General features: G+C 43.6%; 2 protein-coding genes across 3 annotated transcripts; one reads left to right on the top strand and one right to left on the bottom strand.

Annotated features, from left to right (window-relative positions):
- Positions 1 to 56: 56 nt before the first annotated feature.
- Positions 57 to 3,778, bottom strand: LOC133469789 (tubulin alpha chain-like). The gene is made up of 4 exons (XM_061757328.1): positions 3,631 to 3,778; positions 2,196 to 2,418; positions 1,595 to 1,743; positions 57 to 1,148 (listed from the first exon to the last, which is right to left on the bottom strand). Exons 1-4 carry the CDS (start codon positions 3,631 to 3,633, stop codon positions 174 to 176), a joined length of 1,350 nt encoding a protein of 449 aa, XP_061613312.1. The 5' UTR covers positions 3,634 to 3,778; the 3' UTR covers positions 57 to 173.
- Positions 3,779 to 5,071: 1,293 nt separating this feature from the next.
- Positions 5,072 to 14,070, top strand: mazb (MYC-associated zinc finger protein b (purine-binding transcription factor)). Of its 2 annotated transcripts, none has more exons than XM_061757331.1 (8): positions 5,072 to 5,203; positions 6,140 to 6,239; positions 6,384 to 6,579; positions 7,496 to 7,602; positions 9,106 to 9,353; positions 9,477 to 9,540; positions 11,117 to 11,288; positions 11,493 to 14,070. In XM_061757331.1, exons 2-8 carry the CDS (start codon positions 6,207 to 6,209, stop codon positions 11,834 to 11,836), a joined length of 1,164 nt encoding a protein of 387 aa, XP_061613315.1. In that variant the 5' UTR covers positions 5,072 to 5,203; positions 6,140 to 6,206; the 3' UTR covers positions 11,837 to 14,070. The 2 variants fall into 2 exon arrangements, with proteins under 2 accessions (XP_061613315.1, XP_061613314.1); XM_061757330.1 differs by having other exon boundaries at positions 6,140 to 6,248.
- The last annotated feature ends 1,191 nt before the right edge of the window (positions 14,071 to 15,261 follow it).

The raw sequence follows: 15,261 nt of genomic DNA, 5'->3' as shown, positions 1-15,261 counted from the left end.
ATTTAAAAACCTCATTTATTAATTTGTTTTGTTAGTTCAATGACTGACACGGTGGATCTTATTTACAAGAATTTTATTAGTTTGCACAAACAAAAGGACATCGAGAACACCACAGACTTAGACCAAACCATGAACAAGGAAACTTTTGAATGTGCTGAACTTTCAAGTGCCTTTTAATACTCGTCGCCTTCCTCGTCATCCGGCAGGCTGTCGGCGCCCACCTCTTCGTAATCTTTTTCCAGGGCGGCCATGTCTTCTCTGGCCTCGGAGAACTCCCCCTCCTCCATGCCCTCCCCGACGTACCAGTGCACGAAGGCGCGCTTGGCGTACATCAGGTCGAATTTGTGGTCCAGTCGGGCCCAGGCCTCAGCAATGGCGGTGGTGTTGCTCAGCATGCACACGGCTCTCTGGACCTTGGCCAGGTCTCCTCCTGGAACCACGGTGGGGGGCTGGTAGTTGATGCCGACCTTGAAGCCGGTGGGACACCAGTCCACAAACTGGATGGAGCGCTTGGTTTTGATGTTGCTGATGGCCGAGTTGACGTCCTTGGGCACCACGTCGCCACGGTACAGCAGGCAGCACGCCATGTACTTGCCGTGGCGGGGGTCGCACTTCACCATCTGATTGGCCGGCTCGAAGCAGGCGTTGGTGATGTCGGCCACGGACAGCTGCTCGTGGTAGGCTTTCTCGGCGGAGATGACAGGGGCGTAGGTGGCCAGGGGGAAGTGGATGCGCGGGTAGGGCACCAGGTTGGTCTGGAACTCAGTCAGGTCCACGTTCAGGGCGCCGTCGAAGCGCAGGGAGGCGGTGATGGACGACACGATCTGCCCGATCAACCTGTTGAGGTTGGTGTAGGTGGGCCGCTCGATGTCCAGGTTCCTGCGGCAGATGTCGTAGATGGCCTCGTTGTCAACCATGAAGGCGCAGTCAGAGTGCTCGAGGGTGGTGTGGGTGGTCAGGATGGAGTTGTAGGGCTCCACCACAGCGGTCGACACCTGGGGGGCAGGGTAAACGGCAAACTCCAGCTTGGACTTCTTGCCATAGTCGACCGACAGGCGCTCCATCAAGAGGGAGGTGAAGCCTGAGCCCGTTCCACCGCCGAAGGAGTGGAAGATGAGGAAACCTTGAAGCCCTGTGCACTGGTCAGCCTGGGAGAGGGAATAAAATACAATAAAGTTTAACACTCGCATTCCCAAACTCAAAAGGGGCCACAGCTAACAAACGTTTTTAGAATCATTTTTAAACAGTAAAACGTACATGTGAAGTCTAAGTTTTATTCTTTTGTCCACTTGGGGGTGCCATCATTACATTCTATTCTAGTGTCTGTGACGTGCACGTTCTGGTGAGTGACACGGGCGTCAGCAAATGAGTGTGTCGGGTTGGCTGGCTATTAACTTGGCTAACCCGTTCGTTTGTGTGTTGAGTGACCTGGCGTGAGTTGTGGCCATCGGCCGGTCATGTTACAAATGTGCACTTTTTCCACATCTTGCTTGTCCAATGTGAAATCATTTTGCTTTGACCCTTTTTTTGTAATCTAATCATTAGAGTCATTCAAGTAATTGTTGCAGCCCTAAATTGACCCCAAAATGTTTACCAGTTTGCGAGTTCTATCCAGGACCAGGTCGATGATCTCCTTGCCGACAGTGTAGTGACCACGAGCATAGTTGTTGGCTGCGTCCTCCTTCCCGGTAATCAGCTGCTCGGGATGGAAGAGCTGCCGGTACGTTCCTGTGCGGATTTCATCTGCACACCGCAAAGAAAATGCAGTTTAGTTCACAGGTTATTTTCCCCCCAGGTAATTTTAAAAATAAGGCATTTTTAAAACTGCATTCTTTAGATTGGTTAATGTGTAAAAATAGACCCACTTGAGGACTGTGAGATTGTATCAATTTGTGGGGGTGGGGAATAAATATAATTAAAAATAAATTAAATAAAAGCAAACACTTAATTGGCCAAATTTGGACATAGGTTTGCACCCAAAAGCGACGATATAGATGTTATATTTATTTGTTTTTCCAATCACATTTCAGCCTATTTGTGTTGCCATGCCAATCTTATCTGCCCTTGAACTTTCACAATAGGACTTTTCTTTAATCAATCAGATTTAAAGTTTTTCCCCTCACAGGGCCAGAGGCTCAGGTAATTTTGACAATCCTTTTCCAAGACAGGTTGAGTGACGCTTTTCATCTTTTTACCAATGACGGTTGGCTCCAAATCGACAAAGACGGCTCTGGGGACATGTTTGCCAGCGCCGGTCTCGCTGAAGAAGGTGTTGAAGGAATCGTCTCCTCCTCCAATGGTCTTGTCGCTGGGCATCTGGCCGTCGGGCTGGATGCCGTGCTCCAGACAATACAACTCCCAGCATGCATTGCCCATCTGGGCGCCTGCCTGGCCGACGTGCATGGAAATACACTCACGCTGGAGGGGGAAGGTGGAGACAGTCAATTTTTCGTTGACAAATTAAAGAAATGTTAAAGTGACTAAGTATTAACCAGAGGTGGTTAAGAGCGCACTACATTTACCAGCGCACCGTTATAATTGGGTCACTTTTTAGATACATTTTAGTGGTCTGAGAAGTTTTTATGAAACATACTTTTTACTTGAGTATTTTCTGTGAAGAAACACTACTCTTACTCTGTTACATTGAACTGTATTCCGCTGGCTACTTTTGGAGTTTGTCAGAAGAGCCATTGCCTCGACTGCCGTCACATGACATTTCATCCAATCCAAATGTAACCACTAGTGACTCAATTCACCAATCAAACGCAGCCATGCAGTCACATGACTGCATAGCAACGTGACTCAATTATGACGTTTCAGCTCACAAGAACGCTCTAAACAAAAAGTTAATTGGAGGTCATTTGAAAATTAATTTGCCTTAATTTATAAACATTTGTATATTTTGACATGGGTGCTAATTTAAGAAGAAAAAAAAGGACTTAAGTACTGGGTAACTGGTGACTAAGACCTTTTTTCACTGAATGCTTAAATACTCTTACCAAAGTAATTATTTAGAGGACTTTACATTTTAATTTAGTCCTAATATTGTTAAGTAATTTTATTCGAGGTTTTTTTTTTTTTTTTTTTTTTTTTTAAACTACTCTGCTCGCCTTTTGCCGCCATTGTGTTGCGTTCAAGGACATGCGGCAATCTGATAGCGCGCCGTACTTTGAGGCCCTGTGGGCTGGAGAATGGAGATTAATTTCTGGCTTCACCGCGCGGTAAGAGAAAGGCTTAACTACGTAACGTTCATTAGTCGGTATTCAGTAAAGACGCATTAAAACAACACAAGGGGCCTTTGTTGGGTTAAAACGCCCTATTTTTTTCTCCCCCATTGATTTGAACTACGCAGACATTTTTTTTTTTTTTTTTTTTTTTTTGCTTAGCCAAAGCGCTCGCGTAAAACACACCGATTTTTTTAATAACGACGCGGAAACGTCATCATTATTATCTGTAACACATCCTCTCTAGTCTATTAATTACAAATCGACATTAGTCCTGCGAAATAAACCCTAACACGGAATTTCACGTTTTCATACGACGACACATGATGAGCAACAGCTGCCAATCTAGAAAATATTCTTCTTATTAGCGCTGTATGATTACTATCGTTGCTAAAATCACACTCACCATGTTTGCAGATTATTCTTCGACGACGTCGAGCAGTCTGATGAAGAAATTCAACTGATGCTGGTGTAAAAAGGGGTAGTGGTACTTATAGTTTTGTCAAGGTGGGCGGAGCTAATGTGCGAAGTTTGAATTTCTCGCGAGCGAACCGTTGGTCATGCTGCATTCAGGTGTTGCTCGTTAACTTCTCAACCCGAGTAAAAGGCCTCGTGCTGCTTGTTTTGTGAGACTCATCTATAGCTTGGATGTTGGGGTTTTATTTTGGGGATTCAGACTTCAAACGTTGAGAATTAGAAACAGGGACTAAATGTGTGCTAGTTAAAGGTGTCCAATATACTGTAACTTTTTATTTTGCTCTGATTTACTGGACACATCATTAGATACACCGATTGCAATCTAATGCAGACCTGTATCCAAAATGTACTATATATAGATATAGATATATATAAATAAAAAAAATGTTTTAACTGACCTGACAGACCTCATCTAACTGTAATGATTTATTATTTTTGCAGTGATGTAACATAACATTGCAGGATAGCAAAATGAGCTTCTAAAATGGTGATTAACCATTAGCTAGCTACCTAGCTAGAAAGCTATAGCTGGCTAGCTAGTTGATAGATAGATAGATAGATAGATAGATAGGTAGGTAGGTAGGTAGCGGGGTACAGTGAATATAAATAGTCTACACAGCCCTGTTCAAATGCCAGGTTTAAAATATATATATAAAAGGCAAAAATCTTTAACTGGGGATGTGGCTATGTCCAGAATGAATATATCACATTCAACCTCATGTTCATTGGGAGAGTTTGGTGTTGTTTTCGTTAATTATGGAGGAACATCCAGTTCTCGGTGACGTCACTGTTTTGCCATATTTTATCCTCTTGATGATGCCAGTCTTCACTGTTCCACGCTATATTTAATACCCTGAAAAAAGTACAAACTTGTGGTCTTCCCCCACTCTACAACGAATAATGAAACTCACCTCGTTCATCCCAATATCATTGTTTGATATGTTATTAGGGGATACTGTACAATACATAATTGCTGCACTTGTTTTTTATCCTGTTTGGAACCTTTTATTCACCGTGTGTTAGGATGTAATGTAGTATGAAACTAAACTACTGTATATCACACTGTACAGTTTGTTGTCTACTTATTGATTTATAATATATAATCATATGTATATTTTAAGAATGATAATACAGATCCACACGAAAACCTCTTTCAAAGTCTCTCTTTTTTTTTTAAGCACACAATTCTGTTTGGCGTTGCCTTCACGAGGCTGTGAATGTGAAAACATCTCCTCCATTGTGTTAGCCTTTGTGGCCTGGTGTGCTATATCCGACTCTGACGTCATTATTGTAGGCCGACGGAGAGGATCGCTGCGCACCGCCCTTTAAGGCGGGTCCGAGCTGCAGTCGTTGATTTAAAAAAAAAAAAAAAAAAAAAAAAAAAAGAGAAAAAGAAAAAAAAAAAGTCGTGGCGGCGGTGCTGGTTCCGAGACGCGGGGGGGGGACCATCTGAGTGTGACACACGGTCCCATCCAGCTGGCACGGAGGAGAAAAACAAACCCGTGAGTGCATTTTGTGTGAGGCGACACGCCCGGGCAAAGAAGGGAGGAAGGGTGGGGGAGGAGGACCGCAAGGACGGGGGGAGGACCGACCGGACTCGGGGCCGCGGGAGACGGAAGTGAGAGAGGGGGGTTGCGCCGAAGAGGAAGCCACATCCCTTTAAAAAAAAAAAAAAAAAAAAAGCGAGTGGGACATAGCGGTGCGAGAAAAGGAGAGGAGGGGGAGAAGAACGAGGAATTAAAAAAGAAAAGGAAGAAAGACACAGGGAGGGCGGAGGGAGAGCGGGCGATAAAAAAAGAAAGATGACATCCTCGCGGCTCAGCGGCCGAGGTGGGGCGACGGGCCGCGGCCCGGCGAGAGCGCCGCACGGCCGGGCCGCGGCTTGACTCCGACAACGAGGCTTCGGCAAACACCCGAGTGGCCTAACGGAGGCGCTCGGAAAACAAGAGATTGACTCATTAAAACAAAGCATGACTCGACGGGTGACAGATACGTGTATATAACCCATATTGGCTCTGCCGTGTAACAACAAAAACAACAACAACAACAACAACAACAAAAGACTTTTATTTCACGCAGCGTGGCTTGTGTGGACAGTAGTGTTGTACAATTCCGACGTGGGCTTTTGGAGGCAGCCGAGTTTGTGTGAATTTTTTTTTTTTTTTTTTTTTTTTAAAGCGGGTGGCCTGGTTCTTGAGTTAATCCAAGCAAAAGATCCAAGTGAGGAGGGAGAGAGGGACGTCGATGCTAGCCGGCCTGCGTGCTTTCGAGTACGGCCGACTTTGGTTCCCTGCTGCGCCCATTTGACTTAGCGGCATCATGCCATCCCCGTGACATCAGCGGCTTTGCACACCACTTTATCACTTTTTTGTTTTTTTTTTTAAACCCACCGTTTTGTTTGTTTTTGCTTTTCAACGTTGGGGCTCGCGTTTTCCAAGCATGCCAAGGCTGCCCTCCTCGATCACAACCAGGAGCTGACTTTAATCTCCATCTCAGTGGTGCAAAATGGATGCTGCGTGGAGTAATTTCCTCTTCCAGGTAGGCTTGGTGAGACTCTCTCTCTTATTTTTTAAAAATATATTATGATGTTATTCTTAATTCGACTCGCTCGCCCATCTTCAGTGGCAACACCACAGTAGTGTGCACTTTTTTGTTGATGATGATGGCTTCATGTCTCTCCAGAATGCTCCCACCCAAAACCAAGTGGAGGGGAGCCTCCAATCGGAGCTCATGTCGGTTCATACGAGCTCTCCCCAAACCCCACCCACCGAGCACATAGCTCAGCCTCCCTCCACCGTGGACACCACCGCTCTCAAAGAGGAGCCCATGCCCATTGAGCCCTGTGGATCGGATCTGCACCCTGCTGCGACTTCATTAGGTACGGCGACGGGTGTGCATTTGTTACCCGTTACCCGACTTTGTCAACGTCTTAAAACCCACCGCTATCACGTCGCAGTTATAGAAAAACATCGAGCGCCCGCTTAGGCTATTCCAATCGGCGCTACTTTTAAAATATTCCTACCAGCCGAACTACGGGACTGGCGCGGCATAAGAGAAAGAACACAAAAATAGGCAGACGTCCGCAAATAACCGAGGATAGGTTCCAAAAAGAAACTCAAATTCACTGATAGAGAACTGCCAATATCTGCAAATTGCTTCATAGAAAATGGATGGATGGATGTCTTATACATGGCAACTCCAAAACCCAAAGTTTAATTTACTGCAATATCTTGAATATGTTACTAGTTTCATGACGTGTATAAAATGCTTGTTGAATTTTAGCTGGCCAAGGAAGCAATCACCCAGCAATTAAAAATACTTTACTAGGCAGCGAGTCCTGCTGCGAATTGTGAAAAAACACGAGTAAATGACATAAGCCCTTTTGAATACTTAGTTATTCTCAAAGTGTGGTACCACTAGTGGTATTTGGGCTCCCTCTAGTGGTATGCAAATCAATCACTGCCTCAGTACAGTTCAGTTGTGTTTAACTTTTAAAGTCAATGTATGTCAAGTATTGTTTGTTTTTAAACTTTTAGTTGGGTCCCATTTTTATTTGTTTACGTGCAATACATTTTCTTGGAAACATTGTATAAGTGCATTTGTTTTTAATTGTCTGTGTTTAAGAGCAGTGTTAATGTTCAAACTGTGCATAATGCTACAGTGGCTTAGCTAAGTAGTTTTTTTTAAGTGGAACTTGGTCTAAATAGTTTAAGGTTTAAATATACCCCAAACAATGAAACAGTGATTCATATTGTGTTGCTTTTTTTTTTTTTTCGTTCTCCTTTCCGCTCCAGTGAAGCCCATATCCCGACCAGCCCGCGTGCCGCACATCTGTGCCATTTGCAACAAGCAGTTCAAGAACAACTACAACCTTCGGCGGCACCAGTCGGTCCACACAGGGGTACGCATGAAGGACAGGGCCAGAGAGCAGGCGGAGGGGGTGCAGGAGGGAGCCGCTGGCCAGGTGGTCGCGGTGGTCCCGTCGGTGATGGCGGTGGGGGCTGGAGGGAGGGCGGAGAGGACCCCCGGAGTGCCCCTCACCCTGCTGCACCTCTCCGCTCTTCCCCTTCTCGCCCCTCCCGGCCTGCTGGCTGGGGTCCAGCAGCCGCATCTGGGTAGTCAGGATGGTGAAGGGGTTGCCATGCCCAATGTAATGGCTAGTGTTAACCCCCATGCTCCGCCTCCTGCTGCTGTCGTCATGGCTACAGGGGCGACAGTACAGGTGGGTCAGGGCCTTGTGCAGATGGCTGTTGTCAACCCCAAACCTTCAAGCATGTTGTTTCTTGAGATGCTGGCCACAGGGATGGTTGAGTTTGGCTCTTGTGTGTCACTTGAAAACCTCCCGTGTGTTACACTTGACTGATATCAAAAGTTTACACACCCTGTTCAAATGCCAGGTCTTTTGGTGACCAACATATATCATTTCCCTACTATTCCTACTATTAACGTGACCTATAAACTGTACAACTCAATTGAAGAAAGAAATGAAACTGACATAAGTGTGCACACCCTCTTGTTTGAGGCACTTTAAATGGTTGCAGGTGGGTGCTGATGCCCATTTAACATGAGTGGGAATGTGATTGGTAATTTCTGAACACTGCCACATCCCCAGTTAGAGGAGGGTGTGCACACTTGTGCAACCACATTATCTCAGTTGATTATTTTTTTTGAGTGGTACAGGTTATAGGTCACATTATTGGTGGAAAAAGTTTGGAAATGATTTTACATGTTTTTTTATATCACAAAAACCTAGCATTTGAACAGGGGTGTGTAGACTTTTTTTTTTTTTTAATATTCACTGTACAAGTCCTTGTGAAGGAATGAGGGACCATAACAAACTCCATCTCCATAGTTAAGTTTAAGAAATGTGCCAGAAGCCACCACCACGCTCCCCTGCATGTTCTCTGCAAACAAAAGTCAAGTCATCTAACATTCAGACCAAATATTACAATAATATTAGTGACTGTATGCCACTCTTACTATTAGCACACTTATTAACATGTTCATGTATGTGTTGCTTCTCAGTCATTAAGGTCATGGTAATCTGCAAAGCTTGGATATCACCAACTGGACTCTGCTTGTTTGATGAAGATGTTTCACCCTTAACCCAAAAGGCTTCTTCAATTCAAAATTCAACATTTTAGCTGTGAAAGAAGCCATCTTGGGGGCTCCACATCTGAAATTTAGAATTGGAGAAGCCTTATGGATTCAAAGTTAAATGTCCTTAACAGCCAAGAAGAGTCCAGTTGCCTCCATTCAACTTTTGCCAATTAATATTTTAATCACAACTAAACATGGGTGTTTTTGCATGATTCCAACATTCCGACTTTTTTTTTTTTTTTTTTTCTTCCATCGTCTAAACTTTAGTGGCGTGTTTTTATCTGCCTTCCTGCTTTCCCCTCAGCGGCCCGCAAATCAGAACCCCACACCAGTGAGGAAGAACCACGCGTGCGAGACGTGCGGGAAAGCCTTCCGCGACGTTTACCACCTCAACCGCCACCGCCTGTCGCACTCTGACGAGAAGCCCTTCTCCTGTCCCATCTGCCAGCAGCGCTTCAAGAGGAAGGACCGCATGAGTCACCATGTGCGCTCCCACCAGGGCGGCGTAGAGAAGCCCTACATTTGCCCTCACTGCAGCAAGGCTTTCTCAAGGTGATCCCGTTGAATAACGCCACACTTGAATAAATGGTGGCTGCTGGCGTCTGATTTAATCCTCAACAACAGTGGTTCTCAAACAACTTCCTGTTCTCATGTGTTTTACCTTTTGCCTTACAGGCCTGACCATCTCAACAGTCACGTGCGACAGGTGCACTCATCAGAGCGGCCCTTCAAATGCCCGGTACGTTCACGTTTGCTGTATGTATGGTGTGTTCAATTGGCAGGTGTACACAGCTTCCGTTTATAGTTATAGTTATAGACAAAGGTAAAGGTGCTAACCTTTTAAACCACAGAAAGTAAGGCCCCGTGACCATCCACCTATGCATTTCCGTACAAATTTTAGTTATTGGCACACTTCTTTAGGGGGTAATGATTATGGTAACATATGTGTGGCAAGGGGAATGGAATATGAATAACACACATTTTCAGAATGTCTCTTTGTTAGACTGTGTCACGTCCCTCTTGTTTTTTGTTGTATTCATTGCTGTTACACTGTGCCATGCTGATGTGGTGGGCCAAAATATTGCCCTTTTCACATATTTGACCTTTCTGGCAAAGTGTTAATTTAAAAATGTCCTTAATAGGTGGAGCAAATTTCACTATAACTATGCGTTCATCCAAATGTGTATGAGAATGCATAAAAAGAATGATGTTCAGTGCCAACATTGTGATTACAGTGAACCCCCCGTTTAGCATGAGGCACATGTTCCAGACCTACCTGCAATAGGTGAAAATCCGCAATATAGAAAGACCATATACATTTAAAAAAAAAAGTTTTATTCCTCCCACATGGTTTCAACAAATTTAAAACATACTTAAACTTATTAAAGCAAACTTTTTCAAGTTTTTCTTTGCACCTGTTTTCACTGACAAAAAAAATGGGTGACTATTGTATAACGTCACTTTGAGGAAACAAAACTCCAAATTAGAGACAAAGTGTACTTGCTTCAAGCCGTTTGTCACTCACTTTAAAGTTCACTGTGAAAGTGACTCATTCAAAACATCCATCCATCCATTTTCTGAGCCGCTTATCCTCACTAGGGTCGCGGGCATGCTGGAGCCTATCCCAGCTATCATCGGGCAGGAGGCGGGGTACACCCTAAACTGGTTGCCAGCCAATCGCAGGGCACATACAAACAAACAACATTCACATTCACACCTACGGGCAATTTAGAGTCCCCAATGCATGCATGTTTTTGGGATGTGGGAGGAAACCGGAGTGCCCGGAGAAAACCCACGCAGGCACGGGGAGAACATGCAAACTCCACACAGGCGGGGCCGGGGATTGAACCCCGCTCCTCAGAACTGTGAGGCTGACGCGCTAACCAGTCGGCCACCGTGCCGCCTCATTCATTCATTCATTCATTCAAAACAAAAGAGGATGAAACATTGTATATATTTAAACACAAAAATGGTCCACCAAACCATCAAATTTCATCTAACTAAAGTCCGCAAGCTTAATTGTGACATGTAATGCAAAATGCCATAAGCAGGCTAACGTAAATTAACGTTGATGTTACGGTAATTATGAACCTGCAAACAATTACCCTCCTCCCCTCGCATATTTACAACCTTGTGTGTGAAATGTGTATAAGAACGCATAAGAAAAGCCAACATTGTGATTACTATGAATTTCGATGTATCTCAAGCAATACATATTTGTCGGGATGTGTTGGTCCAAAATTGCAGTGACACCTTCTTTATTGGCCTGACATCACACATTCGTCCACATTTTGACATTGTTTTCCCCGCCCCAGACATGCGAGTCCAGCTTTGCCACCAAGGACCGCTTGCGTGCGCACATGATTCGCCACGAGGAGAAGGTCCCGTGCCACATCTGCGGCAAGCTCCTGTCGGCCGCTTACATCACAGATCACATGAGGGTGCACAACCAGTCGCAGCACCACGTCTGTCATCTGTGCAACCGCAGTAAGTCCACCTGCATCCACTTGGTACACCTTACTCGTCCGTATTGTTCATTTGCCATGCACACGTGGTATGTTCCGGGTTTACTTTTTTCACCGTTTCGAGATTCCCCCATGAACTTTCAAAGACCGACAGGTGCCTGTTTATTTGGGAACCTGTGCAAATGTGGTGGGAACGCAGACAGTTTCAAATTCTCCTCCCCATCAGGCTTCACCACGCTGACGTACCTGCGCGTCCACGCCCAGAAGCACCATGGCCAGGAGTGGAAGGACAGCCCAGGAGGATTCGGCGGCACGACGTCCGGCGGCGTGCTCGTCTGCCATCTGTGCGGCGTCCACTGCAAAACGCCAACCCAGCTCCAGGGCCACATGGGCACCCACAGCAACAGCCAGGCCGCCCAGAGCCCCGGCGCCTCTAGCGTCGTCGCCAGCAGCTCCATTTCCCTCAGCAACATGGTGACGGCGCCCACCGTGTACGTCACGGGCGGCACGGTGGTGGACCTGCTGGTCACGGACTGCTCTAGCATTGCAGCGCCACAGTCGCAGAGTTAGCGATAGCCAGGTCAGCAGCAGCAGCAGCAGCAATAACCTCAGTCCTTTAAATCAAAAGAGGCCATGGTAAAATAAGTGATGCGTAGATGCTAATCAGTTCACAGTTAACGATCAAGGCCGAAGCATCAGAAACGGATGCCATTTCGACATGTTTGCATTTCAACATGCATGGATGTGTCATTTTAACAATCCTAAACAGTCGGGGGCGTCCATTTTGGTAACGGGCCTTCAATGGGGACTCACATCTGAATATCACCACGATCATGTAGGGATATTTAAAAACTATGAATACTATACAAAAAAAAAACCACAATAGATAATAAAATCGATATCTAATAATGACAAAAACATTTTTGAACATTTTAAAATACATTAATCATTAGAGATGCTGATTATTAAATGGAGTAATGTGTGGAGGTCAAACTTGCCAATATAGTTTAAAGTACATTGATCAGCACTACTGATTCTGAAGGCCCCATGGGCAGATTAGATTGACATGGCAACACTAACAAGCTGAAATGTGATTGGACAAAAACATCCAACATCCACATACATGCACTGGAAGAAGTGCAGCCAAGAGAAATGCTTAAAAATGAAGAGAGAGAGACTATTGGGAATAAACTGACACAATTTCGTGGAACAAATGTTTAGGTTGTAAATGGAGGTCATTGCTTCTGATCGCGTTTAGGCCAGCAGAGAAGACCTCGCTGGCCCGCCGCTGATACTTGGACGCTCGTCTCCAACTAGACTGATGGCAACTGTGCTCTTATGGGCATCTACTGTTTTTTTTATTCTCCTTTCAGCCCTCACCCCTCGCATTGGCTGCTCTGTTGAACTCACACTAGCGCTGATCTTACCTCTCTTATTTATTTTTTTTATTTTATTTTTGGGGCGGCTCAATGACTACAAATAATTAGTGCTTGCGTTCTGAATGAGAATTAGCCCTCTGGGGGGAGCTAAATTAGAAGGGTGTGGACAAGGCCGGGCTTTTCTAGCATGTTAGCTTGTTTGTTCACAGAGTTTTAACACAAATTGTATGATTTTTATACAAAGCGGTTACACTAGTTTAGTAATTAGCGATTTCTAGATCAGGATGCAAGCACGACATTGTAAGAGGTACTTGGAGGTTCCGTTGTCATTGCTTTGAGCGACGATGAAAATGGACTTGGAATGAGTTTCTTGCGCTAAAGTCTTCCTCTGTGGGTCAGGCCAAGAAAAAGGGGAAAAGAAAACAAACAAAAAAAGACGACTTTGAATCAACACTTCTGCTTTTGACACTGCGACTCCTTTTAACCTGGAAGAAAAAGAAAAAACTACCCTTTGCATGAACGCAAGCTAACCCGGTTTATCACCGCAACAGGAACTCTGAGGTTTCACTAAGGTTGTAAACAATAATACTTACGTTGATTTTGTTTTTTAAAAAAAATGAACTTTGTTGGCCATTTGTTTGATTGTAACTGTCATTGCCATAGTCTTTGTTTTCTCTACCTGCCAATCAAATGAGTAAACCTTAGAGATTAGATTTAGTGTGTATAGCACCTAACATATTAAGTCTTTGTCATTTTACATGGAGCTCACTGGTTGCGTTGACTTTTAATATGGGACTTGTGTTGCTGAGCAAGGGCTTTTAGTCAAGTAAATAAGCGACACGGGAAGTTGAGGAACAATTTCTGGTTTTGTACTGGAGTACTTTTTTCAGTTTTGAGTGTTACCTTGACATTTATAGCGACATTTCTTTTCCGTTGTGTTTAAAAATGTGTTTTTCCTGTTGAGAAAACTTGTCATTTACTAAACATTCATTTTACTTCCATTTACACTACGAGAGAAAAAAAAATACCTCTAGAAATCTGTATGGCTCTTGTGATACATCTTAATGCCTTATCATACTCAACTGCATTTTCTTTTCACGATGATCAGATATTAGTTATGGGATTCATTAAGAATATTAATGGGATGTATTTATATTTATATTTTTATATTTCTCAACAGTATGCATGTCCAAAAAGTTAGTGGAAAACAACAAAAACATTGAAGCTTATTACAGTCATAAGTATTAGCTTATTTTGTAGATGCGGTAGAGATCATGTTATTATTTTGTAATCTGGACAATTTCGAGTAAAATGGGTAAAGATGCTTTGTGTTGTGTTTTATCTGTTCACCCATGGATTGTTTTAGTGTTGACATTTTTATTAACCAGACAAACAAAATCAAATAAAAAAGACTTTCCTTTGTCAGACAGGACTCATTAAACTTAATTAGTGAACAGTTTTGGTGTTTAGTATATGATTTCATCTATGATAAATATACAATAAATTTAATGTGTTAACAGGCTTAAATTTCTTGCCAAAGTTTGACTCTTGTTTAAATAAAAGTCAGACTAGACATGAAATCAGGTTAATACATCACACTCGTTAGCCTAATAGCATAATTGCCGAAGTCATTTTTTTTTAACAATTTCTGAAAAAAAGAACAAATGTAACAAATTCAACAAATGAGTCTTAATTGCTTTGATTCAACAATTTGTGGATTACTATGACCTGGATTCCTGAGAAAAAAAACACTAATTTTAGCAAGCACTCTGAATTGTTTATTTTTTTTTTTAAATTGCTATTGTGACAGTAAATTATAAATGACTTACGCAATTATGCAATTAGGCTAACAATAACATAGCAATGCTGCTGACTTGGTGACATCACAGCAATCTGATCACATTCTTTAGCAAGCACGATGCCAGAGTCTCTGATTTTCTGTCCATAATCTTGCCTTAATCCCGTCTTCAATCTCCTTGTGGTGGAGGGGGGGGGGGGGGGAAATCCAATATTTTTGAAAAGCAATTTAGGTTTGAGAAACAAGATCCTGAACCGCAGCCGCAACATTTGGATCTTAGATTAAGTTGGAAACTACTGAGCAGTGTTGTGCCTACCCACACATGCTTGTTATACATACAGTTGCTCCCAAAATTTAGTAAAGCCCTCCAAAAACTTTACAAAAACTGAAGTGGCCCTTGGTAGAGGTTTATAAGATTAAAATCAAAATTTTAAATTACAAAAATCTAGATGCCCGACCGTCCCTAAAAAGGTTTACGCTGCACTGTAATTGCCTGTAGGTGACACGGCGTGGCGGTAAAGCGCTACTTTTGTCGAAACGAAGCTCCTCAATTCACTACAACAGTTCCTTGGCACCAAGATGTTATCAGATGGCACCAAAGAAATTCTGTTATTGTTTTGGCCAGAGCACAAAAACAGCTAATAGGTGAGGTTTTTTTTTTTTAAATAATGGAGAATAGGTAATAAAGAAACAATAAATCTTCAGCACTTCCACTTCTGCCATACTCTGTTTTTTTTAAACATAAGTATAGAGTTTGCCCTCTCTGCAATGGCCATGCACCTAAATCGTGCAATGCCCTCTCTGTGTGCCGAGATGCG

The sequence above is a fragment of the Phyllopteryx taeniolatus genome, chromosome 19, assembly GCF_024500385.1.
Source record: "Phyllopteryx taeniolatus isolate TA_2022b chromosome 19, UOR_Ptae_1.2, whole genome shotgun sequence".
NCBI lineage: Eukaryota > Metazoa > Chordata > Actinopteri > Syngnathiformes > Syngnathidae > Phyllopteryx > Phyllopteryx taeniolatus.
The sequence above is the reverse complement of the archived record's forward strand: the minus strand, read 5'-3'. Positions and strand labels throughout refer to the sequence as shown.